This window comes from Rhipicephalus sanguineus, chromosome 4 (genome assembly GCF_013339695.2).
Source record: "Rhipicephalus sanguineus isolate Rsan-2018 chromosome 4, BIME_Rsan_1.4, whole genome shotgun sequence".
Taxonomy (NCBI): domain Eukaryota; kingdom Metazoa; phylum Arthropoda; class Arachnida; order Ixodida; family Ixodidae; genus Rhipicephalus; species Rhipicephalus sanguineus.
The window spans coordinates 173,601,398-173,628,675 of NC_051179.1; the positions used below are offsets into that span (position 1 = coordinate 173,601,398).

Below are 27,278 nucleotides of genomic sequence, written 5' to 3' on the forward strand. Positions count from 1 at the left end.
ATAGTGTGTATGTCGTCTTTACTGCGTATTTCATTCGTCATCTACGATTTGTCCCAAATTATTCTGATTAAGGTGATTGACGATACTTTTTTTCTTGTAGAAGGGGTTTCAGTATATCAGAATCGTGCTAGCGAAATGATCCGTTCCAAGTGTGTATGACTACATATATCAAATCAAATAAAATCAAGTTTCTTCAACTTTCGAAGAAAGATGAATAGCGTCATGCCTTCTGTAGGTGAATCATGCCGATTGATGCTATTTCTTAATGAGTTATTGATCAAACATTTTCACTCGAATAATAAACATAATAAGAAAATCACGTAAAATACAAGCTTTCCTTCCTTCTATTATCTAGCATTTTATCCAGGACACGAAGATGCATGAAAAGCACGAGAGCACATTTTCTGTTTCTTTTTTCCAGGTCTGACGTGGGAAGAGGCCACAAAACGGTGTCCAGACGGCGTGCAGCCCGCTTGTCACAATGCAGAGAATTCTGTCACGGTGTCCGGAGCAGCCGATGCGGTAGCCAAGTGGGTCGAAGAGCTGAAAGCTGAAGGCGTCTTCGTGCGTGAGGTGAACAGCGCAGGTGTCGCCTTTCACAGCAAATACATGGAGAGCATCAGACCAGCCTTCGTTCAGGCCATGCAAAAGGTGCTGCTTTAGGGTCACATGACTGCCGCCATTTTGTGCAAGTGATAATGTTCTAGGTTGCGCGTCTTTTGGTCTTATTGCCACACGAGTAAAATAACTGAAATTTAAAGATTATAAGCTATACCATGAGCTTTTAGGAGCGGTTTGTTTTACTGCACGTGTCTAAATTCATCAACTAAACTCAAATTAAAGACGCAGACTCAAACCGCAATCTTTAAAGAGCGGTTCGCCTTGCTTCACATATCTAAAATCATAAATTTACTTTAACACTCTGGCGCTCTGACGCTTTCGGCTTTCATATTTTGGCCTAGCACATGTCTGTATAGATTAAAACTTGTGATCTCCAAGCTAGCACGATTAAGGAATCTCTCATTCTTTTGGCCAGAGAATGTAGAACTGCAAATGCGCTGACGGCAGACTTACATTTTTTTAGTTAACTGCTATATGAACATCGCTATGGCGCAAGTTCTCATACGCTTCCGACGGGAAGTCGCTTTATTTGCGCAAAAAAATTTACGTATCGTTGACGATGCGTAAGCGTTACTGGCCGGGCTTTCGTATTTTCAAATGAAATATTGTTGCTGCCTCTGCTTCTTTGCGTGCACTAACCTCGGTGCTACCTTGGCACTTGTGAAGTAGTCTTTCATTCTACTTTCACTGAAATTGGTTTTCATCGCATCGCATCTTTTTAAATGCATGCCCAATTACGTTTCGCACTTTCAGCTATAATGCCGGAATTGATCTAACGTTACCGAACGAAGGACAGTGTGTTACGTTGGCACTGTCGCCGTTTACATCATGTCCCAGACTTCGGCGCAAATACACGTGTTCCTTTATGGTGATTTTGTTGCGTATGACTCACTTTGCGCAGTGATTGTTAGACGAATCACAGTTCATAATGCTGTCACAATTTTTCCAGAGGCTAAAAATAAGGTAAGTTCATCGATAAAGAAAAACAGTCGTAGGTATATGCAGAAACGGCACCTTTTCTTCCGAAAATGCCTAGCTGCAGATAATAGGAATTTAGACACCTTCGCACTATTGGTGCCAAGTCTGAAGGAAGGGCCATTCTGGGCGGCTTTCTTTGTTTCTGTTCAGTTTCCTTTCTTTTTACAGCGAAAGCTGTTATAAGATCACAACAGCAGCCGTTTTCGGTGCCGTAGTTGTCCGCCGCCGGTGTCCGTAACCACTATCGCGCGAAATAAGAAAAATATCCAGGATGGAACGGGGTTCGAACATGGGCCCTCCGCGTGTGAGCCCGGTATTCTATCACAAAGACGCGCCGGTGCTTGAACCTCTGTCGCGAAAAGACTCTATACAGGCTTCATGTCGGAAAGAAACCGCATTAACGTATGTAATATAGCGTGATAGAGGAGTGAAATAACAACCAGGCGTCACACGACGCGACGTCTGTAACCAGGCGTTACAAAATGCGAATTACGCAAAGAGTGGGTCGTTGAATCCTTCCAACCCATTACAAAGGGCTCAGCCATAATTCTTGATGGTCATCAGGCACACCATCAAAAAAATGCCCATAGTGCCTTCCAGATGTGCAGCGGGTACAACGGTTCTCCGCAGAATGACGAAAAATGACAGAGTGGCTTCTTCCCCACCTCACAAAAATTATGATGATTTACAGTGTAGTGGGCACCTCGAAAGTGTATTTGTATTAGTCACCAAGGGAGCCCGTAAGGTACCCATGATGCATTTCCTCACGGCCTCAATAGCGCTCTTTCCCTCTCTCTCTTTCTCACGCTCACTTATGTTATATAGCATGGTAGGAGACTGAAATAAACACCAGACTTCACACAACCCAAATTACGTAAAGAGTGGGTCCTCTTAAGCTTCCAACCCATTACAAGGGACTCAACCATAAACATTCATCGTCATCAGCCGTCGCATCAACAAATTCCACATAATGCGCTACACATGTGAAGCGGGTACCTCGCTTCTCCGCAAAATCGCGAGTAGTGACGTAGTCGGTGCCTCCCAAATTCACAAAAAATTGATTTATGGCGTAGTGGGTAGCTTAGAATGCACTTGTGTTAGTATCCCCAAGAGAGTTTACAATGGGATCTACAAATGCCGCTCTTCCAGCTTTCGCTGTGGTTGTGCTGCACTTTCCGCGCATGTCACGGTTTCTTTCTTTTTTTATGGGCGAAGCACCTTAGGGTTTCGGCGTGTCGTCGAGCATCGTGCCAAATCGTATGCTGTCGCATGTGCATCGTCGTATGCTCCACTCGCTTGAGCGCAACAGAGGGCGCCACCGCCTCAGCGCTCGCCGTGTGGCGAGAGAGAGCGAAGGGCGCGCCTTCACAATAGAAACGCTCTTTATGCGATGAACGCCGAACTATCAGCTCACAAGGAACGAGAACGAGCCCTCGCCCGCGAGAAACAACGACGACGCAGGCAGCATCTGCTATACTCGCGGACAACTTTTCTTGGCAATGAAGGGAAAGCTACAGGGGCGGAGCACCTGCACATATACTGCTACGCGAAGTAGTCCGGCTTGGCGCACGTCTCGTAACTCCTCGGAAAGTGATGGCTAGCGCTGCATTTCGGCGCACACGCTGCTTAGCGTCTTAGGTATGGGTAAAAGGTGCGACTTTTTTACCCACGCAAAAACGCAAGGTAACAACGTATAAAGTAAAAGAAATGCAAATACCTTGCTTGCGTGCGCTGCCTTGCGTCTCAAAAAGCTACATGTAAAAAATGAAGGAGTATTTCATATATCTCACGTAGAAAATACGCACGCAATTGTGAGACTACATTCATTAGCGGTAGGATACGTGCATTGTGGTTCTGTAGCCTTCGCTTCATTGGCAAGAAAAGTTGTCCGCGAGTATAGCGGGCTTCGTGATTAAAAAAAAAACCGACTGCTCGCGCAGTATAACCGTTCACTGGCCACCCTGTACATACAGGCACTGGATCTTGACCTGCAATGTAGTGTCGGTGAGAGATTTCTCTTGTGCGTAGTTCAACAATGAAGATTCGCAACGTCCACCTTAAGTGAAAGTGGACTGCTCGTTTCCGTGACTAATCATTTTCTCTCTTCTCGTTCTTTTTTTCTATGTCCTTTTCCTGCCTGTTTACTTATACTTTTTTGTTTCACTCTCCATTTCTTTCTCTCCCTTTCTCTTTATCTTCCCTCTTTCTCAATGTTATTCTCTATATTTCTCTCCTTCTCATTCCTTATATGCTATGCTTCAGTGTCGCCCCTCTTACTTTTCCTTTTGCTCACCCTTACATCTCTCCTTCTCACCCTCACTTCCCTTTCCCACTTTCTTGCTATATTATACTATATGTTGCAAATCGTGTAGAAGACGAGGAGGGGCGCTATCATCATTAAGATAGCATCAGTATGTTCCAATAAATATTGCAGATTTCTTTTTGTCGTGCTGCATATATTCAATTATTAGATCACGACTGCTCATTACTCCGCTGCTAAAAATAGGCTTAAACTTAACTGAAGAAATTGTACTAAGCTTCGGACCCTCAGGGTTGGGATACTGCCATAGGGATGCCTTCAATGCCGTGTGTAATTTCATACAAACCACTAAACGTGTACCATTTTAATCTTCCTTCAAAAACGCTCTTTATTAAAATGCGGTTCAATATATCTAATTTCACCAAATTGTTCTGATCAATTTAATACGACGGTCTGAAATACGAGCTCAATAGCATAATTTTTGAAGTCTTAATTTGATGTCTTATTTATTATTACCATTTCTACTCTGAATTTTTTTAATCATTTCACATTCATCGAATAAGATATTAAACTTCAACTACATATTCTTGGCCCATCCCACAGAGTGGGTACGTGCCATAGAACAGAAGGTAAAACAAACAAACAAACAAGCTTCACCATGGGGAAGGCGGCCTGTCCTTTTCTTTACATTACGGTGCCGTGAAACCCGGGAAAGGACCTTCAGAGGTGAGAGTGAGCGGACATTACGAGTTCTCGACCGCATCTGTAGCCTGGAGGACTTTTGTGAAGCCGTCGTTCAGTGAAGCAGTGAAGCTGAGGCCTAACCATCCCCGAGACCCACATCGTGAAGAATGTCAGCCTGATAACTAACTGATCTTCGTCGTGCGAGACTTGTGTGATGGATGCTGCTGTGTCGGCGGCTGGTGGTCCCGACGAGGGAAGCAGACGAAGACGACCGGCTCGACGAACGCGGCCGGCGGGGACGCCGTCCAGCCCCGAACACGCGGGTTGGCGCGAAGCGCCGAAGAAAAGAAGTACGACCGCTCACAACGAGTACTGCTCACACACCCCTTTTATTTACAAGTGCGCCGGTAGAATAACGACACCAGAGCGGCGCCCCCTGGTATCTTACAAAGCATTTTCGAAACCGAAACACAACACAACACCATCCCCTCCTCGAAAGAAAAGTGAAAAACTGAAAAGTGAAGAAAGCATGAAAAACTGAAATCACACGGAAATTCACAAGATACACATTTGAAAAATGCGTAAGACAATTCAGTTCAGTTATTTACGAAATATTGCACAGAACACTGCACACACTGCACAGAGAAACAATGCATCGATAATGCACACAGAGTAAGTCCACTGCACGTAATGAGCAATTGTATAAGAAAAGAACTTGTTATGACTATTGAACATAGTCCTCATAACGTCGAGGCTTCCGACGTTTCCGCTTAGTGCGGCGCCTTTGATGTGTAGAAGGAGGTGACTCAGCACCCCGGTCACACGCGCTTGGCAAGTCCTCCCCACCAGGCGAAGGAATCGTTCCACAGGCTGAATGTTGAGGTAGCGGTGGGGCAGGCCTGGCTGGCGGACGCATCGGCGAAGTGGAACGAAGCACGGGCGCACGCACAGGGCACACCGCACCAGGTGAAGCACACACAACAACAGGTCGATCCTGCATCGACGAAAAAGATGTCTCCGAAGCCGTAAGCGGTGACGCAGTGGACGGCGCAGAAGACGTGGGACCGGAAGTCGGCGAAGCGCGAACGGTCGACACAATCGACGAAGCAGACGGCGCTGGAGCCGAAGACAGTGTAGCAGGCATCGTCCCATTTGGTACCGGAAGAGTTGTTTTGGATTTCGAAGAATAACATCGTAGTGTATCACCGCAGATGGTGATGCCGAACAACCGAATGGCATCAAGGCCAAGAAGAGATCGGCCACATGGTGTCACGAAGAATGTTATCGGAGCCTGCACTCCGGCGTACTTGACGTTGGCCGTGAATTGGCCGAAGTGGCGAATGATTCCCTTTGAATATGAGTGCAGGATGGTAGATGAGCGTGCCAACTGAATGTGCGGAAATGAATGCTGAAAGTCATTGGCGTTGATCAACGAGACTGAAGCGCCTGTGTCCACCAGAAAAGACAAGGGCACATTGCCCACTGAAGCTGTAACACGTGACTCGGAAGAAGTGTGGAGACCATCCACGTTTAGAACTGTGACCGTATTGGTCTGAGCAGTGCTCGAAGGAGCAGATGAAGAACCTGGTTCAGGAAGATTTACTGGACGGGAATTGCATACGGACTGAAAATGTCCAATTTTTCCGCACGCAAGACAAGTGCGGTTTCTTGCCGGACACTGCGCAAAGTTGGCTAAATGCCGTGCCGATCCGCAACGAAAGCAGTGTGCGGTTGAATTATGCGAAGAAAATTGAGCGTGCGAGCCCAAAGCTCGGTGTTGATCCGGAAAAGCTGAATTCGGCGGCATGGAGTCGCCATGTTGACGGCTTCCTCGACCCCGCGACGCGGAGGGGCCGCCATGTTGACCGCCACGAAAGGACTGTGCAGGCGGGCGGCCATGTTGACCGCCGCGCCGAGACGAAGAAGGGCCGCCATGTTGGCGCGTCCCGTGGAACGAAGAATGGGCGCCTTGTGGCCCCGCAGCAGAAAGTTGCTGCACCGAATGCGGAGCGAAGTGCTCCAACTGCACACGGACAAGTTCATCCTCTCGCGCAATCGAGAGGGCTTCGGAAAGAGTGATAGACGATCCTTTCTGGAGGAGTCGGCAACGGACATTTTGCGACGCGACGCCAATAAAGAGCTGCTGCCTGATCATGTCATTTTCAAGCGCGCCGAACCCGCAAGACGCGGCTAGCGACCGGAGACTATAGTCGGTGACAAGCTAAGAATAAAAAGTAAAGTGCACCACTGTCCATTTGTATTATGCGCGTCCAATTACGGCCGCTCTTTACCATGACGTAACGATTAAGACGAACCAATGAAAAATGCAACATGGCGCCGTTCGCAACGAGAGGCGAGGTGCCGCTGAACCGAGACCGAGAGGCGTAAATTCGGTTTTCCCCAGTTTCCTGTGGTGTTTGTTTCTTCCAGAAGAAGCTCTTTTCTACTGTTACCCACAAGTGCTCAGCATAATCCTCGGCGGTCGTCATTCGACGAAGTAGAAGCTTGTGATTGTGCCGCGTTTCAAGTGCACCGAAGCGGCAGCTGCTCGGAGTGTTTGACAACGCTTGATCGCGTTCCGTCGTTTCGGCAGTGTGAAGTAGCAACACGGCGTGTGTTCCCTCCATCGCTCGGATACACCGAGCCTATCGCCTGAGGGTCACCACACTCGGCGATTGTCGTCGCGTTCATCCGTGTGCAGTCGGTGAGGTTGAAGTCGGAATGTGCGCGTCTGTGTATGATTTACCGCCCGCAAAAGCCATGGCATTATCGTTGCCACATGTGCGTGTGTGAGTGTGTGTTAGAGTTCGCAACGTGGGAATTTTGGTGGTCTTTTGTGACATGCGCTGTGCTGTGTGCGGTGAAGCGTGAGAAAAAGAAAGCGACCAACATAACCCGTTAGCGCAACACAGTGTGAAAGCAAACAAACCAGGTGTGGTGAATATGCAGTGGTGTGTGCATTTTAAAGAGAATTGTGGTCATCCGGTGCGTGTGGGATTACGTGACGTGTGCCTATTGGCGCAGCTGCGTAGTGTTAACGGAATTCAGTTCCACTAGCCCATTATGATGTGCAAGGTTGAAGTGCCCGTTGCGTAAGTCCTTGTTTCACGCTCGATACACGAACGCCTTGCATGAAAAACGCTGTGCGCGGTAATGTTTCTCTTCAAAACCGCGAAATGATGCGCTCTACATAATATCGCTGTGACACAAGAACGTTCGAGTGCATCTGTCATGATTGTAACTGAAGCGACACCGCTAAAGCTATTATTGAGTGAAAAAAAAAGAAGAAAAAGCTTTTGTTTTTAATGGCGTATCATACTTAACGATTTCATATTAGAAATTCTTACTATTGTCTAGCGCGCGTATTTTGCATTTCGCCTGTATTGGGTGCATGTGTTACCCAGTGATAATTTGTTTATATTAAAGTGCAGTAGGGGGGGGGGGGGGGCTCGTGAAACAAAACAATAAGGGTGCATTGCCTTGCACTGTTTTGAGGCCCGTGTACTTAGATTTAGGTGCACGTTAAAGAACCCCAGGTGGTCGAAATTTCTTGAGCCCTCCACTACGGCTTCCCTCATAATCATGTCGTGGTTTTGGGACTTTAAACCCCAGATAATATTATTTTAATATGCATTCCACTGTGAAAGCAAAGTTCGGCTCCCAGTTCTGTGGCATTGCAGCAGAAAATGCATTGCACGTGTGCATACAAAGGACCACCACACACATAGCATGTCCTTAGATAATGTGCAGCACTTGTAGTGAATAATTTTATTCAAATAGTCAACTGAACCACCTCATACAAATCCAGCTGTTGCACGATAGACCTAAGTGCTTGGTATCTTCCTACATTGCACATTACATAGCAAAATGAGTTCATGACTGAAGAAATGTGTGAACTTGGGCAGTTTTCTTGCGCAATAGTGTTCAAGTTTCATGTACACGCGCATGCCCCGTGTTATCTGTTTTTAGTGGTGCTTTTTAATGGTGTTTTAAACCTTTTTTTTTAGCCACAGAGTGCTTGATAATAAGGACCGTAGGTAATTTTTCAACTGTTTACAATTTTCAAGTGCTTACTCTGTTTAAGGAAGTTTGTTGTAGAACCATTTACTTGCTGCGCGACATGCCTTGATTTTTTTGTCACAGTGCTTTATTATGTGGTTGCATTCTTGCAAGAGAGAAATGTTGTACACGTAATGCAATGTTGCAATCACGTGTACCTTCTGTCTACCCTACATTGCAACGTGTAACTATGTATGTGTACATTACGAAAGGGCATGACAGGTCATAAGTATGTGCATGTTTGCACGGTGAAGTGTGTACGTCTCCAAATAAAAGCCCTATGCAAAAGTACCTTAAGCTTTGTGCTGTAAAGATGCAACACAGAACACAGCCCATTAAACACTGTGCTTTGCAATAACAGAGAAATATTTGTCTTTAAATTACTGACTTTGCCTTATGAACAGTTTCCTAACATCCATTATGCTTTAGAGTATGTGTGCATATCAAATTGGAAAACATAGTAGATATGCAAGGTAGCAATATGTGCTCGCCTCTTGATGATAGTGTCCACTTGATTGAGAAGCAGCGTCTTTAATAGTATCGAGAAGAAAAGATATGGCATGAAAAATGCTATGGGACCTAGACTTCACTTGTTGCGCCGTAGTGTCATAACTGTTGTGTACTTGTTTTGCTGGTATCATGTGCCTTGTTTTTTATATAAGTGAAATGCTGCTGAACTTTTTCCTTAGCCAACTCAGACAAGCCACGCCGTACATGCTGCAATACATCACAGAATGTATCTTTCATGAAGTTTAAAATTATGAAGAGCTAAATAATGAAAGTGGCCTAATGACACGTAATCAGACTACTTTTGTGTCCATACAGTTCCATAATTCGTGTTGTATCTTGAGAGGATGCAATTTTCGCCTGAACATTTCCTTCTGCTAGGTTTCGTGTCGTGCTCTGTGTGGACTGCGCTGCTGCCAGCACAAAAATCTCGCAAATCGGTGCTGTAAGGCTACAGTACCAGCCTGCATAAGTGCTTTTGGAGTCGTTCAACGGAACGTTCCACCTCATTTCCTGCTGTAGAGTGGTGTGGTTATGACTTCATGCCCTGTATTCATATGACATCATCCAGTGTAATTAGCAGGTATTATCCAGCGCATGCGTTTTTGAATGTGCAGGTCAATGGCCCAAACTTTAGCAAAGCAAAAACTCATATCAGATAATCACTGAAGGATTTCCTAGAGAACATTAATTGTCACAAGTGAAGTGATGAGATCGTGAACATGAAAGTGTGATGGATCCAGAAAAAATAGTGAACATCCTTGTGGTGCTTGTTGAGACGGCACTTCTGGGAAGTATAAAGTGAGTCTGGGTCAGACTTTTCATGACAGGAAAGTGAGACTACCCTGCCTTGAAAAATTCTTGTCGGCACACTGGGTCACTACACCAAGCCGGCAGAGAATGAAGGGGCAGCAGCCATGTTCGACTAACTGTGCATTGAGTTACGTATACAAAGCAAATCTGTAATTGGTGTCACACAGGTTAGCAAGTTTGCTTACGCAAGGTCGATTCCAGCAGTGTTGTTCTCGTGTTACACAAAATGAAGCCATTCATTGGGGCTACTGGGGTATACGACTCGGGAGGAGAGACAGTAATTCTTGGCAGGAAGAGAAAACGGAGTAGGTGCGATCGGTAACTGTCTCCCGGGTGAGAACACTTCAACCGTAACACACAGGGGAATTGGACAAAAGAAAAAGAGTGGGGAGTTGGCGATGGGAAGAGCAGTAGAAGCGGCGCAAATGGCGTTACTTGCAGTTAGGCTGGTGCCGAAGCTCCTGGAGTATAAATTATAGCAAGGCAAGCCTTGTTTGCGGTAACCGCTGAATTGTTCGCACTACGAAACAGTGCTGGCTGCACTCTCGCACAGATGTTGGAGTGTCTCGGAGGCCCTGCAGTCGGCGCAGTTCGCAGAGGGTGCTCCGCGGGGCTAGCGTTTTCTGTTCGCAAGTCCAGGTGCACTGTTGCGCGATGCTGCGGCCTTGTTTTTGCAGAATGAGGAGGCTCAAGGCGTCGCCTTGGGCGAGTGGTCGACGGCACCCCTCCACCAATACCTGCGAATGTGTTGGCCACGGGTCGCAGAATATCGCCGCGCTTGTGATGGTCGGTGACTTGCGGAATATGTCAGGAGCTAGCTCTACACCGACCAGCTCTGCCGCGGTGGATGACAACCGGCAGCTAAGGCGGCAGTGCTTTAGAGTGGCGATGTCTGGCGCGATCATTGCGGCAGCCGCGAAACGGTCTTCGGGGACGGATCCGTCATAGGGAACATGTGTCACTGCAAGGTCATCGCGTAGTCTTGCGGCTGCCTCCTGCATGATGGCACTGCAAGGCGCACGGTGTATTGATCGTCCGAGGTACACTTTTAGTGCCGCGCGTCGGTGCGGCGCAGGCGAAGGAGCTCTCATCGCAGGGCCGTCGACGACAAAGTTCGACGACGCGGGAAACTCGCGATTTCGGAAGAGTCGCAGCAACGCCTCGTTTACGCTGGTCGGAAGCGGACCGGAGAGAAGGGGAACCAGCGCTCGGTGGAGGCATTCGATGTGGTGAAGCACACGGAGATATTCATGGGCCTCCGCGAGAGCCTCAGCCTTACGAGCCGAGCGCGGCACTCCCTGGATCGGTGTGGTGGTCTCTGTCTATTGCGCGTCACTGGCACCCACGTACAGCATGCAGGGTTGGCGCGTTGTGAGCAGAGGATAGGGCCATTGCTTTATAAATGTCACACACGATGGCGGGGAGGCAACCTGCGCCATGCATAATCAGCCGGCGCACAACGATCTGGCCAAGACGTGAATTCTGGCGTATGCACATGCTGTCGGGAACCATGTCCGGCAATGGTCGAGTGAGATAATGGGGTAGCTCACAGAATTACAAAATATCGTAGTTAATCGTTGCATTTGCAGATAGAAACACAGGGAAATGACCGTCTGCATATAGTCTCGTTTTCAAGCGGCAATCATGTGTTTCCGAGGAAGTGGATCCTCATCGCCACTTTGCTCACTCCGTGACGAATCGTCGCTTGCGTCGTCCCCGTCTAGCATAATAATTATCGGCTTAATGTGGTCGCTACTGCCGCTGTTTCGAAAGAACAATGCTTCAGTCTCACGGACGTGTCTTTCAGCATTGGCCCAGTTTACAGCAGTGACTTTTTCCACTTCCTCCCTCAACAGGTCCTCCACATCGGAGAGTTTGAATGTTCTGTTCCTTGCTGCGACACCATTCTTTACCTGCGCCCAGATCAATTCAATGGGGTTTAATTCGCAGTGGTAAGGAGGAAGCCTTAGCACAACACAGCCAGCATTCTCTGCAGCTGTATCAATGCGATACTTCTGAAAGCGTGGCTTGAGCGAAGAGACAATGTCTAGCAGCTCCTTCTTCCTCATACCGGCATCGTAAGGTACACCTTTTTCGGTGAGCCACTGCACAATTGCATCCTTGCGAGAGGCCGTTGTTGGCACAGCTTCGACCCTGCGGGAATGGTAGGGAGCATTATCCATGACGATAACACTTCCCTCAGGAAGTTTCTTAATAACACGCTGGAACCAATTTTCAAAACGGTTTCCGTCCATCTCCTCATGATAATCTCCAGTCTTCCTTCCACGGAATATGTCCAAACAGCCATCAATGAAGCCGTCCTTGCTGCCGATGTGGCTGATTATCAACCGTTGACCTCTTCCTGATGGCTGCTTCAGTCCAGTCGTAAGGCCCCGCATGAAGGCGTCGTGTGACGATGTCACAGTACCGTCAGTCCACACTTTCGATACGGTGTGCCCGGCACTCACCCATGTTTCGTCCAAATAGTATATGGGACGGCCCTCGTCTCGGTACGTTGCGATGTCACGGAGATAACTTTGCTGCCAAGCGACAATGTCATCCCGTTCAATTAGCAGCGAGTTTCTGCTTCTTTTTTCGTGCCTGAAGCCAATGTCTTGCAGCAGGCGCCGCACCGTCCATGGTGTTAGGTCAGGCAGGTCGTCGCTGGCACGAAACTGTGCGGCGATTTTTGTGGCTGTGGGTACCTCGTTGCGCCGAAAGAAACTGTGCACGCATGTCCTCAGGGCACACTTCGTAAAGTCATCGTACAACGTGGTCCGACGGTCCTTGCCAACACGTGCTGGCCGCTTCCGTGATGGTGTGGTCAGCACGCCGTCAGTCACTTTGGCATCGTTCCTGACGCTGTACACTGTAGATGGACTGACGCCAAGCAGGTCAGCGACGGTGTCGCAAGCTTCAGCCACGCTTGGATATGGCTTTCGGTGCCGCAGCTTAATGTAGCAGTTCAAGATAAGTTGCCTTACAGCACTGCCGAGGATGTTACCACTCTGGTGTTTTTTGAAATACCGGAGTGGCGTTGGCGGCGAGTCGTCTGCAGGAACTTCGTCAGAAAGAGAGTCGCGTTCCGATGTCACCTCGATGGGATCCATAGCGGAAAAGAGGGGCCGCGTCGGCAGACGCAGACAAATATCTGATATGCATGCGTTCAGTATTGGCTGTGGCCCGTAGACAGCCGAATGCGTCTGACGCGCGTAGCGTTTGTGGCCACATTCCTATATGATAGCACATGGTAACAGCAGGTAATAGAGCGACAAGGACCACGCAGACGAGCCGTCCGCATGATGCCCGCGTGTCTGCAAGGACTGGGCTGACTGGAGGTTCTTGCCTGCCACTGCAGTGATGCTTGTATACGGATGATAAGCACATAAATGACGGCGTGGCCATTGCCTCTGCATAGGACCACTTACTTGTGCGCCAGTGACTTTCTCCCCACCCAACATGTCACGATAGGCTCTTTCAGATAAACAATAAACCCCCTCTAAAAACGGCACCGCGTTGCACTGCCTCTTGTAGGGAGAAGCTTTCAGGGAACCTCATTTCATAAACGGCAGCAGCCTGCCATCATCACGTTTAAATATACGCGTCACATTGATGGCCCGATAGCAGCAACGCGGCCACGAATAAACCTTACTCCACGGAGGCTCCCACGTAAAGCGCGCGGAGGTACCCGACAAATCCTCATGTGTTCAATACAAACAGGTCATAAATTGGCCCGGGGTAAGGCAGGGGGGGGGGATAGAAAAGCCTGTTGCCTGGCGATCGGCGACACACACACACACACATATATATATATATATATATATATATATATATATATATATATATATATTCGCACAGACACACACATTCATAGAAGGTAGGAGCCCCTGTTCCAGCAAAACTGGGCCCCGCTTTGAAAACAGTCGAATGTTAAAGGGCTGAAGGAGTTGTGGCGACGCGTGTGTAAATTGCCGGAGCAAGAAACAATTCCACGTAAAGCTTTCAGTCACCGTCACTTTAGTCGAGTACACCGCATTTGCGTGAACGTGACGGCAACGAATGCAATGACTCCCAACAGTTAAACACCATCTGCAGTGCGCGCTTTTATTTCGTTGAAATAAGACGCCAAATGAAGCCCTGGCGTTTGCCTCAAACACAATGACAGGCACGGCGACTCGAGACGCAAACACGGTATTTACGCAAACACAAGAATTCAAATTCGCGAAGGCAATCTCAGACCACTTCGGCATACTTCGCGTTGAGTCACAGTTGCCATAGTTACAGCAGACTGAAGAAAACTAGCGGTGAAAGTTTCGTAAAAAACTACGAACGACCTTATTAAATGTGATTAATGTCCTTGTTTCGTTCCGTGAAACCGTAAAAAAAACGATTCCTTTATTTTAAATTTTACGTTTAATGTGCCATTCTTTGTTTTATTACCATAATGGATACTGCGCAGAAACAGCGCCTTTGAGATGTACATTACCTCTTCGTGGATTCCGAGATGACCGCGGCGGGGGGTGCGATTTAAACAACAGATATAATCTTAAGCTGACGCCGAACTCGGTGCCTTCACAATGTTTTTAATCTAGCTTTGCTTTCTTTATTTCAATGTCAGTGCAGCATTGCCAAATGATGTTTATATGCACGAAAATCGTTGCCATTATTTAGGAACTACTTCGTTTGTAGCGCGGAGGCATGCAAAATATGAGCAATGCGACCTCGTGGGCGGAGCTTATATTTATTCTTAGGTTGTCACCGACTATAGCTATGAAGTCTACCACGGGCTCACCGGGGAGCTGACGACGCTCTTGGAAGCGGAGGCGCGCGACATAATCACAGGACGCGTCTTTAAAATGGTCGTCGAACAATGCAAGTGCGGCTTGGAATACGTCAGACGACGCAGGCGTCTCTGACGCGTTGGCGGAACTAAACGTCTGATAGAGTTTTAGACCGGCGTAGCCTAATGCGTTAAGCAGAAGGGCCTTCCGCCGCTCCGGTTTGCGGGCGTCATTCCCGATGGCATCCACGTAAGCTTCGAAAATGAGCTTCCAATCAGCCCAAGGGATCGGCGGATCGCCGGGCGTCGAAAGAAAGAGCGGTGGAGGTATGGGAGACGCCATCACAAGAGAAAAACTCTACACGAAACGAAGAAAGAAGAAACGAGAACGAACGAGAAACACCAATGCGAAAAGAAAGTCCGCAGTGTTCACGAATAGACGCGGAGCCGCTCGACGGGGAAAAGGCAGAAGAGACGCGACGCGGCGGCCGCTACGGAGAACAAGACGCGATGGCGGAAAACGCCGAAGTAGCGTCGCGGTAGAATGGAATCATTGAGGCGGACCGGCAAAAAGGAATACGAAGGAAACTGTTCGTACTTCACCTCGTCGCCATTGCTGTGTCGGCGGCTGGTGGTCCCGACGAGGGAAGCAGACGAAGACGACCGGCTCGACGAACGCGGCCGGCGGGGACGCCGTCCAGCCCCGAACACGCGGGTTGGCGCGAAGCGCCGAAGAAAAGAAGTACGACCGCTCACAACGAGTACTGCTCACACACCCCTTTTATTTACAAGTGCGCCGGTAGAATAACGACACCAGAGCGGCGCCCCCTGGCATCTTACAAAGCATTTTCGAAACCGAAACACAACACAACAGATGCCATGTCAACTTCGCCTCGCAACGCTGCCGGCCAGTGATTTGTTACGTCTCCGACACTGGCTCGGATCATGGAGGCCCTATTGGAAAGGCGGAATCAAGTACGAAAGGCCGTCACGCAAGCCATCGCAAAGATCGAAAGCCTTCTACACGTGGAGCGCCCATCAGCAACAATATTGCGAAATGACTGTCTCCCGAACAGTCTGAGAGAGGGACGCTTCTTTAATCTACAATCATGGCGAACGGTCCGCCGCTCAGTCCTATCCCGACATCTCGCACACTTCAGCTTTTTTCCTCTTCCCTCGGATGCCGCACGTTCTTGTTGCTCAGTTCCGGTTTATTTTTCAACATCATCCGGGGCGGGCCAAGGGGAATCGGAGGCTTCGAGCGCACAGAGCCTTTGTACCGGGCGATTCACAACAGAACCATTGGCGAGACGAACGGAGCAAGTGCGCACTGCATTGTCTCTCCCTGGCAGTAACTCAAGCACTCTGCCCAATTTCCATGATGTCGCCGGTGCAGTGTCTTCTTGCAAGAGCACTACATCACCAACTCGCAGTTTTGTTGTCGGGCATATCGGGCGATTGTGTGCTGAGCGCAGCAATAGTAGGTACGCTCGTTTCCATCTCTTCCAAAGTTCTGCTGTTACACGCTGGTGATGACGAGCCTTTCGTTGCAGATCAACCGAGTTATGAGGCTCTGATGTGCAGATCTGTTGCGGTAATGATAGTCTGCGTATACCCATCCAGAAATGCGATGGTGTTAAGGGCGGTAGCCCGTTAGTCTCACTGTCGAGATAGGTCAGCGGTCTGCTGTTGATCACTGCTTCAATCTCGCACAGTATCGTTGTGAGGGCTTCCACGTTAAGAGTGCAGCGTCCAAGCGATTTCTTGAGAGCTCCCTTTGTTACACGAATGAGAAGCTGCTACCATCCGCCCCACCACGGAGTTCCTTCTGCGATAAACCTCCATTGTATCCTGAGCTCCGCGGCGTACTCTCGAAGAGCAGGTAGCGCAGATCCAAACGACTTAGCACAACTTCGGAACGTCTGGGCGTTGTCAGAGTACACTATTGAGGGTACTCCGCGGCGTGCAACGAAACGACGGAAAGCGAGCAAAGTTGTGGCGGTGGTCATGTCCGACGTGAGCTCAAGGTGAACAGCACGTGTAACGGTCCACGAAAACGAAAAGTATGTAAGCCTTTGTTGAACTGCTTGTTGACTTTGCGTACAGCGGCCCACAGTAATCAAGTCCAACGACCGCGAAGGGGCTGGTTTCCGTGATTCTCTCGCGTGAAAGTGGGGTCATTGGCTCACTCTCCATTGTCGTTTTCCATTGTTTGCATATTCTATAGCCAAAAATGTTTTCTTCACTTTTTGGGGCCCTCTTAATAACCAGAAGCATTCTCGAAGCTCCGTGAGAGTTGCTTCAGCACCACCGTGGATCGCACGCAAATGTGCTGCTGAAACAAGCAGGCTGGTGAGCTTATGATTGCTATATAACAAAATGGGGTGACGAATGTCGTGTTCAGAATGCAGCTCTTGCAGTCGCCCACCGACGCGAATTAGGCCGTTCTCATCCATAAATGGACACAAACGAAGCACAGGGGATGTTGAAGGCAACGGCTGGCCTTTCTTGAGCGCACTAACTTCGATCGGGAACGAGCCTTCCTGCAATATGAGCAACCAATAACGTTCAGCTTGAAATAATTCTTCCGCTCTAAGAGGTCCAGGTGCTGATGGGAAGCGTCTTGCGTTGCGGCTGAAACGCTGGATCCATGCAGTTACTCTCAGCAGTCTTGTTAGTGAGCTGTAGTTTTCCAGGGGCACGACGTTTTTGCGAACACTAATGGCGGATGAACAGACAGACGTAGATCCTGTGGACAAGATTTGATCACTCTTCGGTTGCTCCGGCACATTTAACAGTATATTTGCGTTAGACTGGTTGATGTCTATACCTTCGAAAAATCTGGTGTTGTCGGAAAGCGAGGATGGGCCATTTTACCACTTCGATGATTTGGTGAGGTCAGAGCGTGATAGTCCTCGTGTTATAACATCGGCGGGACTTTCCATGCTGTTACAGTGAAACCATTGTGAAGGTTTGGTATGCTGCTGCATTTCGATTACACGTTGTGCTACAAATGGTTCTAATTTGGTTGCTGTACTTCTTATCCAGTTTATCGCCACAAGCGAGTCTGTCCACAAGAAAACAGTGGCGTGCTGGAGAAAATGGACCCTTTGCGCGTAGCATATAAGCCGCACCGCGTGGTGCATGCCAGGCGCTCCAGGCGAGGAAGCGATACCATCTTCAATGGGGCAAGTCGGCCTTTGCTGATTAAGAGTCGTGCGAAACATGTGTCGGGTTGCGAGTTCACTCGTACGTAAACACACGTACCGTATGCTCTGGGACTGGCATCTGCGAAGACGTGCAGCTCAAATGAAAAGGGATCAATGTTTTCTCGTAGGAATATATACCGTGGAATAGTGACAGACGTGTCGGACAAGTCGGAACACCACCTATTCCATTCGGCCTGTTCGTCTTCTGGCATACTGGCATCCCAGGCGAGGTTTTTCTTCCATAGATTCTGGAACACTATCTTCGCCTTTATGGTGAATGGAGTGAGGTAACCAAGCGGGTCGTAAACTCTGGCCAAGGTTTTGAGTGCTGTACGTTTGGTAGCCGGCCTTCCGGCACTGAAGATGGCTGCGTGCTGAGTGCTCAAGAGAAGGCAATCACCCGAACGTTCCCAGGGAACACCCAAGATCTTCATCATATCATTATCTCCAGCTTCATTTTCGATGGCGCAGTTGTCACGTAAGAATCTTTCCTTCAGCGCGTCACAATTCGAAGCCCACTTGCGAAGTTCCATGCTTGCCCCGTAGAATATTATCTTTGTTTCTTCATATACTTTTATTACCGCGTTCGCGCTTGGTAGCCCGACGATAAGATCATCTACGTAGAATGCGTGTTCCAATAAGGCGACATTGTCTGGATAGTGGTGCTGACAGGATATCAGGTGATGACGAATTGTAGCGGCCAACAGAAACAGCCTTGATGCAGCTCCAAACGGGTCTCTGGTAATCCGCCAAGTTGTGATTGGTGGCATGGGCTCTTCCTTGGTTGGCCGTCTTTCCAGCCAAAAGAACCGCAGTAAGTCGCGCTGTTCAGGCCGAATCAAAAGCTGGAGGTATGCTTTCTTTATGTCAGCAGCGATAACTACGGGGTGGCAACGGAACTTTAGGAGTAGCTGAATGACGTCGGCACCAAGTTTTATACCCTTCGACAGGACATCGTTAAGGCAAGGACGACCTGCTTCATGTGATGATGCATCAACCACCACACGAAGCTTCGCTGTGATGGCGTCCCGACGAACTACTGCGTGATGAGGCATGTAATATACATTATCTCTGAGTGGCTGCTCCTCTTGTACCCTTTCAGCATGTCCGTCATCGAAATATGTTGTAATGGCCTGGTCGTACTTCTCTAGTAACGTTGGCTGCTCTCGGAAGCGGTTGATTTGAAGTTGTAGTCGACGCTCTGCCAGTCGGTGATTACTGTTTCCGGCTGGTATTCCTGGCTCTTCGACCATGAGCGGCACATGATAACGCCTGCCGTGCTTGGTTATGCAGCGCTCAAATGGCGGAGAGGCGCGCGTCGATCTGTAACGGTTCTGAATAGCTTCCATCAATTACGATGGCATCAAGACTAGATGGTAGATTAAAGAAGCGTCCCTCTCTTAGACTGTTCGGGAGCCAGTCATTCAGCAATATTGTTGGTGCCGCGAAACCCGGGACTGCCTCTCGAGAGACGCCTTCACGTCACGGCCATGGCGAACTCGGAACAGCTGCGTAATAAGCACGGTGTACTCAGGGCTGGCGTCACGCGAGCCCTAACAAAGTTAACGGACCTGCTACACCAAACGGATCCCGACCTCTCGGAAGTTAGCGTGCAAGTCGACTACCTCAAGGACAGAGATTCAGCGTTATCGACGCTGGATGACGCAATTCTTGCATACAAGTGCTTAGCGGAAGCAAATCAAGGCCAGTTCAGACAGCGAAAAGAAATAGAAAGAAGACCATGGTGGCACAAAAGCAAGCCCCTTGTACTGATCATAGCTGCGGCTCTTCGAGAAAGCTGCAGACGGCAAGATCAAAGGCAATGCGGATGATACGGCTTATTTCAGCTAAGATGTAAAATACCGAAACAGTGTCAAAGCCACGAATGAGACAGTCCAGACCAAGGCAGAAGAAGAAGCCTGATGTTTCCAAGGCAAACGCAGCCAAGATAAAGAAATCAAGAAAATTTTCCAGAAATGGCTACACTAGAACCTCGTGGATGTGTCTGCATTATGGACATTCATGCCATCGAAAACCGCTCATCGAGAGCACAAGGTCACCAAAGGCGACGAGTTCAAAAGCACGGCTATGGAACAAGCGTCGGAAGCACCGCTGGAAGACCAGGTGCAGGAGAAAACCCGGATGATCCCACCTGGATTGACTTGGACTTCATACAAATACCGATGAACAAATAGTGTCTCCTTAGAATCCGTGTGTGTTTGTGTTTACCGTCAGGCATCACTTCGGGGCCACGGAGGATGTTGCAAATTCTGTAGAAGACGAGGAGTGGTGCCATCATCATTAAGATAGTATCAGTATGTTCCAATAAAGAAGCGGTCAACGGGGGGCTTCACCACGGGGAAGGCGGCCTGTCCTTTACACTATACAAGGCTATGTTATGCTCTGCTAGACTGCCTGGAAAATCGAGTGGTTGAGACGCTCGCCTGCGGATCGTGGAATCCCGCCTGGCCAAGAAGTGTTTTTCGCAATGATTTTTCTGCTTCTATTTCTCTGTGTATGTTTCTTTCTTTCATTCTTTTCCTCCTTCTTTCTCTCTATCTCTCTCTCTCTCTTTACTCTTTCTCTCCCCCATCAAGAGAGAGAGAGAACTTTATTTGAAGGCAGAGAGGTCGGCCTGAGCTAGTGCGCTCTGGCCTGCTACTCTCCACTGGCTCACCCATCAAAGTTATTGCATTGCACGTCGGACAAATCGGCGTACGTGTCCTGGGAGCGAAGCACAAGATGAAGAGGACGAACAGGATGAAGAGCGCGCGTGCCGGTTCATGATGACCATCATTTCTCTTGAGTGGTCACGGAGCAATGCTCGGCATATATAGCTCCGCTGTTAAAACATCAAATAGTGTGAGCGCTGACTGCGTAGTTCATCATCCTCACCTCTGCATAGAAATCATCATCATCGATTGTCTCGCCGATGTTCCGTCTTTGGCTCGCGCGCCTGTGTTGCAAACACAACAATCGGGTGCAGTGAGGCTCAGCTGGGTGAGCGGGGGTGGCAGGGAATACGTCGTTTTGTGCCATCGATGTTTTAGCAAGCCCAGCGGCCAAGAAGACCTGAGCTCCAAGGGTGACCGGTAAACCAAGAGGACGTGGGAATCACAGCATGCTCCACCACATATAAGAAGACGTCAGGTACGACGGTACGATTGCTGTATTTACAACACAAGCGCGCGAGCCAAAGACGGAGTACCCGGCGACTCATGGCCACTTTGAGGACACATCTGACTTCAACCCAAACCCACGCCTTACTGGCCAATTTAACAAAACACCGAAATTGTTTGGACGTTTGTTCGGATGGCTTAGGTCAAAACACGTTGGCCTCTCATCGCATCGATAGAGACGGATCTCTCATCATTCGTCGTCGCCCTTTCCGTGTGTCGTCTTCAGAACACTGGGTTGTCAAGGAACAAGTCAATGACATGCTCGCGCGCAACGTTACCAGGCCTTCAGCAAGCCCTTGGTATTCTCCTGTTGTCCTAGTTAAGAGAAAGGACGGGTCAGTGCGATTTTCCGTTGATTGCAGGACACTGAACAACATTACCCGGAAGGATATATACCCTATGCCAGAGATTGGTGATGCGCTTGACACCTCACAGGGCGCTGAATACTTTTCGAACCTCGACTTCCTTTGCGATCTGGCTATTGGGAGATCCCGATGCATGAGTCTAATAAAGAGAAGACTGGATTTGCTACACCTGATAGAGTCTTCGATTTCAATGTGATGCTTTTTGGGCTCTGCAATGCGTCATGCACATTTGAGAGAATGATCGATATGGTACCGCAGGGCTTAAAATAGAACACCTGTCTTTGTTATTTGGATGACATTGTCATCTTTTCGTCCAGCTTCTCACAGTAAATAGAACTTAAATGTAAACATTTCGACAGAAGTCTGTCTGGCTGGGTGGAAGAATTAAGAAGTTGAAATACCTCCAGCCACAAATTCTTGGAGGAAACCCGACGTTTCGAGACCGGCTTGGTCTCTTCTTCAGGGGTGACTGTGCTGATCAGGGGGGCTTCGTCGCAGCTTGTTTTTGGCTCCGCCTTTCTCTTTCCCTCACGTTCCGGAAGCCATGCACGTAGATCGGAGGCATTGTTCCGAGGGACCGGTTCACATTCGCAGGTGTGTTCTGGATGTGCCACGACTCGAGTAAGAGCCTCCTTCCCAGATTCATTTCCGTTTCTGTCCGTTTCCTTTCCGTTTCTTCCATCATAGAAACGGAAAGGAATCTGGGAAGGAGGCTCTTACTCGAGTCGTGGAACATCCAGAACACACCTGCGAATGTGAACCGGTCCCTCGGAACAATGCCTCCGATCTACGTGCACGGCCTCCGGAACGTGAGGGAAAGAGAAAGGCGGAGCCAAAAACAAGCTGCGACGAAGCCCCCCTGATCAGCACAGTCACCCCTGAAGAAGAGACCAAGCCGGTCTCGAAACGTCAGGTTTCCTCCAAGAATTTGTGGCTGGTGGTATTTCAACTTCTTAGTAAATAGAACGTCTAGAAGAGGCACTAACGTATCTAGCCAATGGCGGTCTCTAGATAAATACCAAGAAGTGTCGGTTTGTGGGCCGCAACATCAAAGTGTTCGGTCACGTTGTCAGCAACATTGGATTTTAAAGTGATCCCGACAAAGTTACCGCTGTGTTGAGCTTTCCTAAACCCACCACGCTAAGACATGTTCGCGGCTTCCTCGGCTTCGCGTCGTACTTCCGCCGGTTTGTCCGCGATTGTGCTACTATCGCAGGTCCTCTACACAATTTTCGGACCACAGGTACATCCTTTTTTGGACGGACGACTGTGAAGTCGCTTTTTAGACTTTCAAGCGATGCCTCACTTTAGGGCCAGTTTCTCGCCATTTCGATGCCTCAGCCCCTACGATCTCACACACTGACGCAAGTGGGCATGGAATCGGAACTGTCCTGCTGCAGCGGGAACAGACCTTGCAAGAGCAAGTCGTGGCACATGCGAGCCGCACTGTCTCTCTAGCTAAGCGCAATTACAGCATAACTGAAAAAAGGTCACAGTTTCGCCGCAAGGGCGAAGCAATGAATGCGATAGCAAGAAACTAATGCTATACGAAGTGAGGCTCGCCAATGGATACTATCAGTTTGAACTTTGAAGAGCGCTCCCGTTGCAAAGGTAGCCGAAGCAGCGAAGGAAACTAGCGTGCTTAAGTGTCGAGCTGTGACACTTGATAGTTCGCGCTCATCTTCTGTTTGTTCGTTTAGCGGCGTCTCTTGAACTCGAGTGACTTTCGTACGCTCCGTAACATGAGCGCGGACATCCCGGTGAACACTTGAAACATTCCTCTTCCCCTCACCACGAGAAAACCGCGCGAGCAGAAAGCGGAAGCGCAAGGTTCTTCCCTGCGCAAATAGAAGAAGTGAGCGAGCTCGCCGATGACTTTTAAATGCACCCGTCGCGCTCCTAGCGCCATCTCACTGGTAATGAAGAAATGCTTATAAGCGCCGGCCGTCTCTGAGTCCGTCCAGCCGTAAAGGGTGTGTATATAACGCTCGCCGTTAGCTACGTGAAGGATCTGCGTTTCGTGGCGTAGTGTTTAGCGCCACTCGCTGCGGGGCAAGAGGTCCCTGGTTCGATTCCGCGCGTCAGAAGCATTTTTCTCAATTATTATTCTTTGGGGCTTTTATATATATATATATATATATATATATATATACACACATACTTATACAGATACGGTGCATGACGGCGACGGCGAAATCCAGCCGAGACTGTGCTATGGCAATAAAGGAATACCTCGCCATCGTGTGGTCTGCACAAAAGTTTCGCACTATTTGTACGGCAGCCATTTTAGAATCGTGACAGACCATCATGTGCCCCGTTGGTTGTCCTCTATGCAGAATTTGTCATGATGCCTCGGTCGTTGGGTGCTCTCATTGCAGGAGTGTGACTGCAGTGTCACATATAGGTATGGCAGGAAACGCCAAGATGCCGACGCTATGTCGCACTTTGCGCTGTCGCAAAATAACTGCGTGGCACTTTCATGCTCTGCGGTACCTCTCAGTCAAGCCAGCAAGCAGATGACCAGTATTAGTCCGATCAAGTTCACTGCACCGGCTGACTTCCTTCAGTCCACACACCTCGTCTCGCTCCAACGTGCAGATACATAGTGCCGCACAATGATCGATCGACTCACTGGCTTGTCCGGTGCTCCCAACCACCGCTTAAGCCGACAACTCACGCGTTTCAAACTTAGCAATGGAGCATTACTTCGGCAAATGTGCAATCCTCTCGGTAAACGACGGGTCCCGGACGTCCCTCGCTCCCTTCGACTCCAAGTTTCAGAAGCCTTTCATGCAGACCCGACAGCTGGTCACTTAGGTTTTCACAAAACCTACGATCGCATCAAAACTCGCTTCTTCTGGCCTGGTCTCTCCACTAGTGTTTCCAAGTACGTCGATTCCTGTTCGTCATGTCACCGCCGAAAACATTCGACATCTCTTTCCGGTGGCCCTTACGAACCTCTACTATGCCCGTCCGCTCCATTCGAGTTCGTGGGAATAGACTTATACGGACTTCTTCCGCCTACACCCGCCGATCACCGCTAGATTGTTACTGCCGTGGACCACCTAACTCGCTACGCTGATACGGCAGCTCTTCCTTCTGTCGCTGCCTCCGAAGTCGCCTAGTCTGTCCTGCGTGCCATTATCGTGCGTCACGGCACCCCTTGCATTCTCCTTAGTGACCGTGGCAAGACATTTCTTTCCCATGTCCTCGCTGAAGTCCCACTGCCCCTAAACACCATCCATAAGACGACATGGGCACATCATTCGCAGAAAAATGGTCTCACCTAGCGCTTTCATCGAACTTTGTCCGACATGATCTTTATGCATGTTCCACCAAATCGCAACACCTGGGACACTATACTACCTTTCGTCAATTTTGCCTGCAATACTGCCATACAACGCACTACAAGTTAACGCCCGTTTTTCCTCGTGTATGGCCGTGCACCACCTTTTGTTCTGGACACTTGCTTTTTCTCGACGCCCTCTGTCCCATCTACGTCTCTCCCAGAAAAGCTCGCTGCCCACGTCGCCCGCCGCTCTGAAATGCCCGCGCCAACACCGCTACCATTCAGGCCAAGAAGAAAGTTCGTTCTCATGCGAGAGGTAGAGTAGTTTTGTTCCACCCAGGTGACGAAGTGCTCCTTCGGACACCTGTTCGAACACTGGGGCTTTAGGAAACATTCATTCAGAGGTATCTGGGTCCATACACCGTGCTTCAACGAACATCTGCCGTGAATTATCGCGTCGCTCATCTTAGTTCGGCCACTGACCGCCGTCGTTGCGGCACCGAGATCGTCCATGTGTCTCGCCTGAACCCCTATGTCCGGCGCTCGTACCCTTACTAAATAGATGGCTTGCTCACCGCTTTCGTGAAGGGGCAAAATAGTGTGAGCGTCGACTGTGTAGTTCATCATCTTCACCTGTGCGCACAAATCATCGTCATCTTTTGTCTCGCCGGGTGTACCATCTTTGGCTCGCGCGTCTAAGTTGTAAATACAACATTCGTACCATCGTACCTGACGTCGTCTCATAATATGAGTATTCTTATTAAAGGCGATCTAATAAACCCAATGCCGATGCCTAAGAAGTGAGCTCATAGCCTACAGAAATGGTATTGTTTTGGTTTCATTTGTTATGCTTTACATATTTCTATCAGGTCGTTTACACAGCCTTTCACTTATAGAACTGGGGGAACAGTGACTGATTGTCACGTAAGTTTTGACAATAAAGTTTATGTAAAAGCAGTGTTATTTCTGCTCACTGCAGAGATAATGGGTACGATACTTTCAAAGTGCTCACCGGCAAAGCAACGCAATTAGCGATGTGAAATCTATAGAGTTAATCTAAAATGTCATCGAACACCCAAAGCACTGGCAATTAATTTATATATTTAGAACGTTCAGTGACAAAGAATTCGTAAGCGAGACGTTACGCGCCCTGTATGCACTTTATAATTCTACTGGCGATGGTACTCAGCTACGAGATTGACAGTCTTGACAGTCTCTGGCCACCTGTCTACGTTTCAATAACAGCAGCGAAATACCCAAAAAAGAAACTCGCGTTCCAGAACAGTTATCTTGAAGCCTTCTTACATGTATCGGATTGCAGCAATAAATTTGTAGAATTTATAATCGTGGATGACTATATATTCACGTATTGTTTTTCAGCATTTTAAGTTAAACGCGGATGATACTAGTAGGAAAGATTTTTACAAAGTTTAAGACAAACACATTACCTACAGTTGGAAGCAGAATGCTCATATTACTATTCACCAATTCTCGAAGCGAGAAAGAACCTGAACATTATAAAAGCACACGTAATCACATGCCGCAATTTCTTTCTAAAGTCGCACACATAACTGATATCTACAATACTGCAACGTGCTTCAGTCAATGGCTTAAACTAAGATATTCGTTATCATTTAGTTGGGAGCACAACCGTTACATCTAAAACGTCTGTATTTCTGGTTCTATTACAGATTGTTCCAGAACCGAAGACGCGCAGCAAACGTTGGTTGAGCACTTCGCTACCACCGCACCGCTGGCAAGAGGCCCTTGCGGAAAAGTTCACGCCAGAGTATCACCTGAACAACCTCGTATCGCCTGTGTTTTTCTTCGAAGCTCTGCAACACGTTCCCAAGGACGCTATCTTGATTGAGGTTGCACCGCATTGCCTTCTACAGGTGAGGGAACTTTTTATAATAACCTATCAGCCATTTATTCGATTCACGTATATGTGTGGCCGTTTTTCTCTAAAAGATCCACACCCATAAACCGAAACTGGGCTATATTTCATGGGAACGTAAAGCACGTCTAAGTGTCTTTCACTTTAAAAAAAAAAATTGTAATCAGTTTGGGGCAATTCCTGATTGCAACGTGGGCTCAAAAATGTCGCCCGCATCTTCCCACGGCGGGAACTCGAGTAAATACGTCGCAGAGTGGTGGGGGTATCACGCGAATGCTGCGTAATTGGCTTTCGCAGAAGCGTCGCGCTGCCCGAGTGATGAATCCGCTGCTCGATGTTCACGAACGCTTGCTGCTTCTCGAGCACGACGTTCAGGATCCACAGACCGTCATTGCCGTTTAGCAGCTGCTTCTCGTTCCCCGAGTTAAGGATCCGAAGCCCGTCGTTGCCGTCTCGCAGCAGCTTCTCGCGCACGAAGTTCCGGGTCCGCAGCTTGCTTCAAACGCTTGCGTTCAGCGTCGTATGCTCGTCTCTTCGCAGCCTTGTCTTCTGCGTTGCTTGCTGTTGTTGACGCCGACGACAGTGAGGGTGGGGTAACGTTGCCTTCAACGAGTGGTGGGACGCTGATTGAAGGTAC

The 27,278-nt window shown here is 48.7% G+C and overlaps 1 protein-coding gene across 1 annotated transcript in view; it reads left to right on the forward strand.

Moving 5' to 3' along the window:
• LOC119391859 (fatty acid synthase) overlaps window positions 1–27,278 on the forward strand; it is a 306,146-nt gene that overhangs the window by 155,261 nt on the left and 123,607 nt on the right. Inside the window, exons 10-11 of the mRNA XM_037659508.1 lie at window positions 422–651; window positions 26,436–26,639. Coding sequence (XP_037515436.1) covers window positions 422–651; window positions 26,436–26,639 — 434 coding nt within the window. The remainder of the gene's footprint in view (window positions 1–421; window positions 652–26,435; window positions 26,640–27,278) is intronic.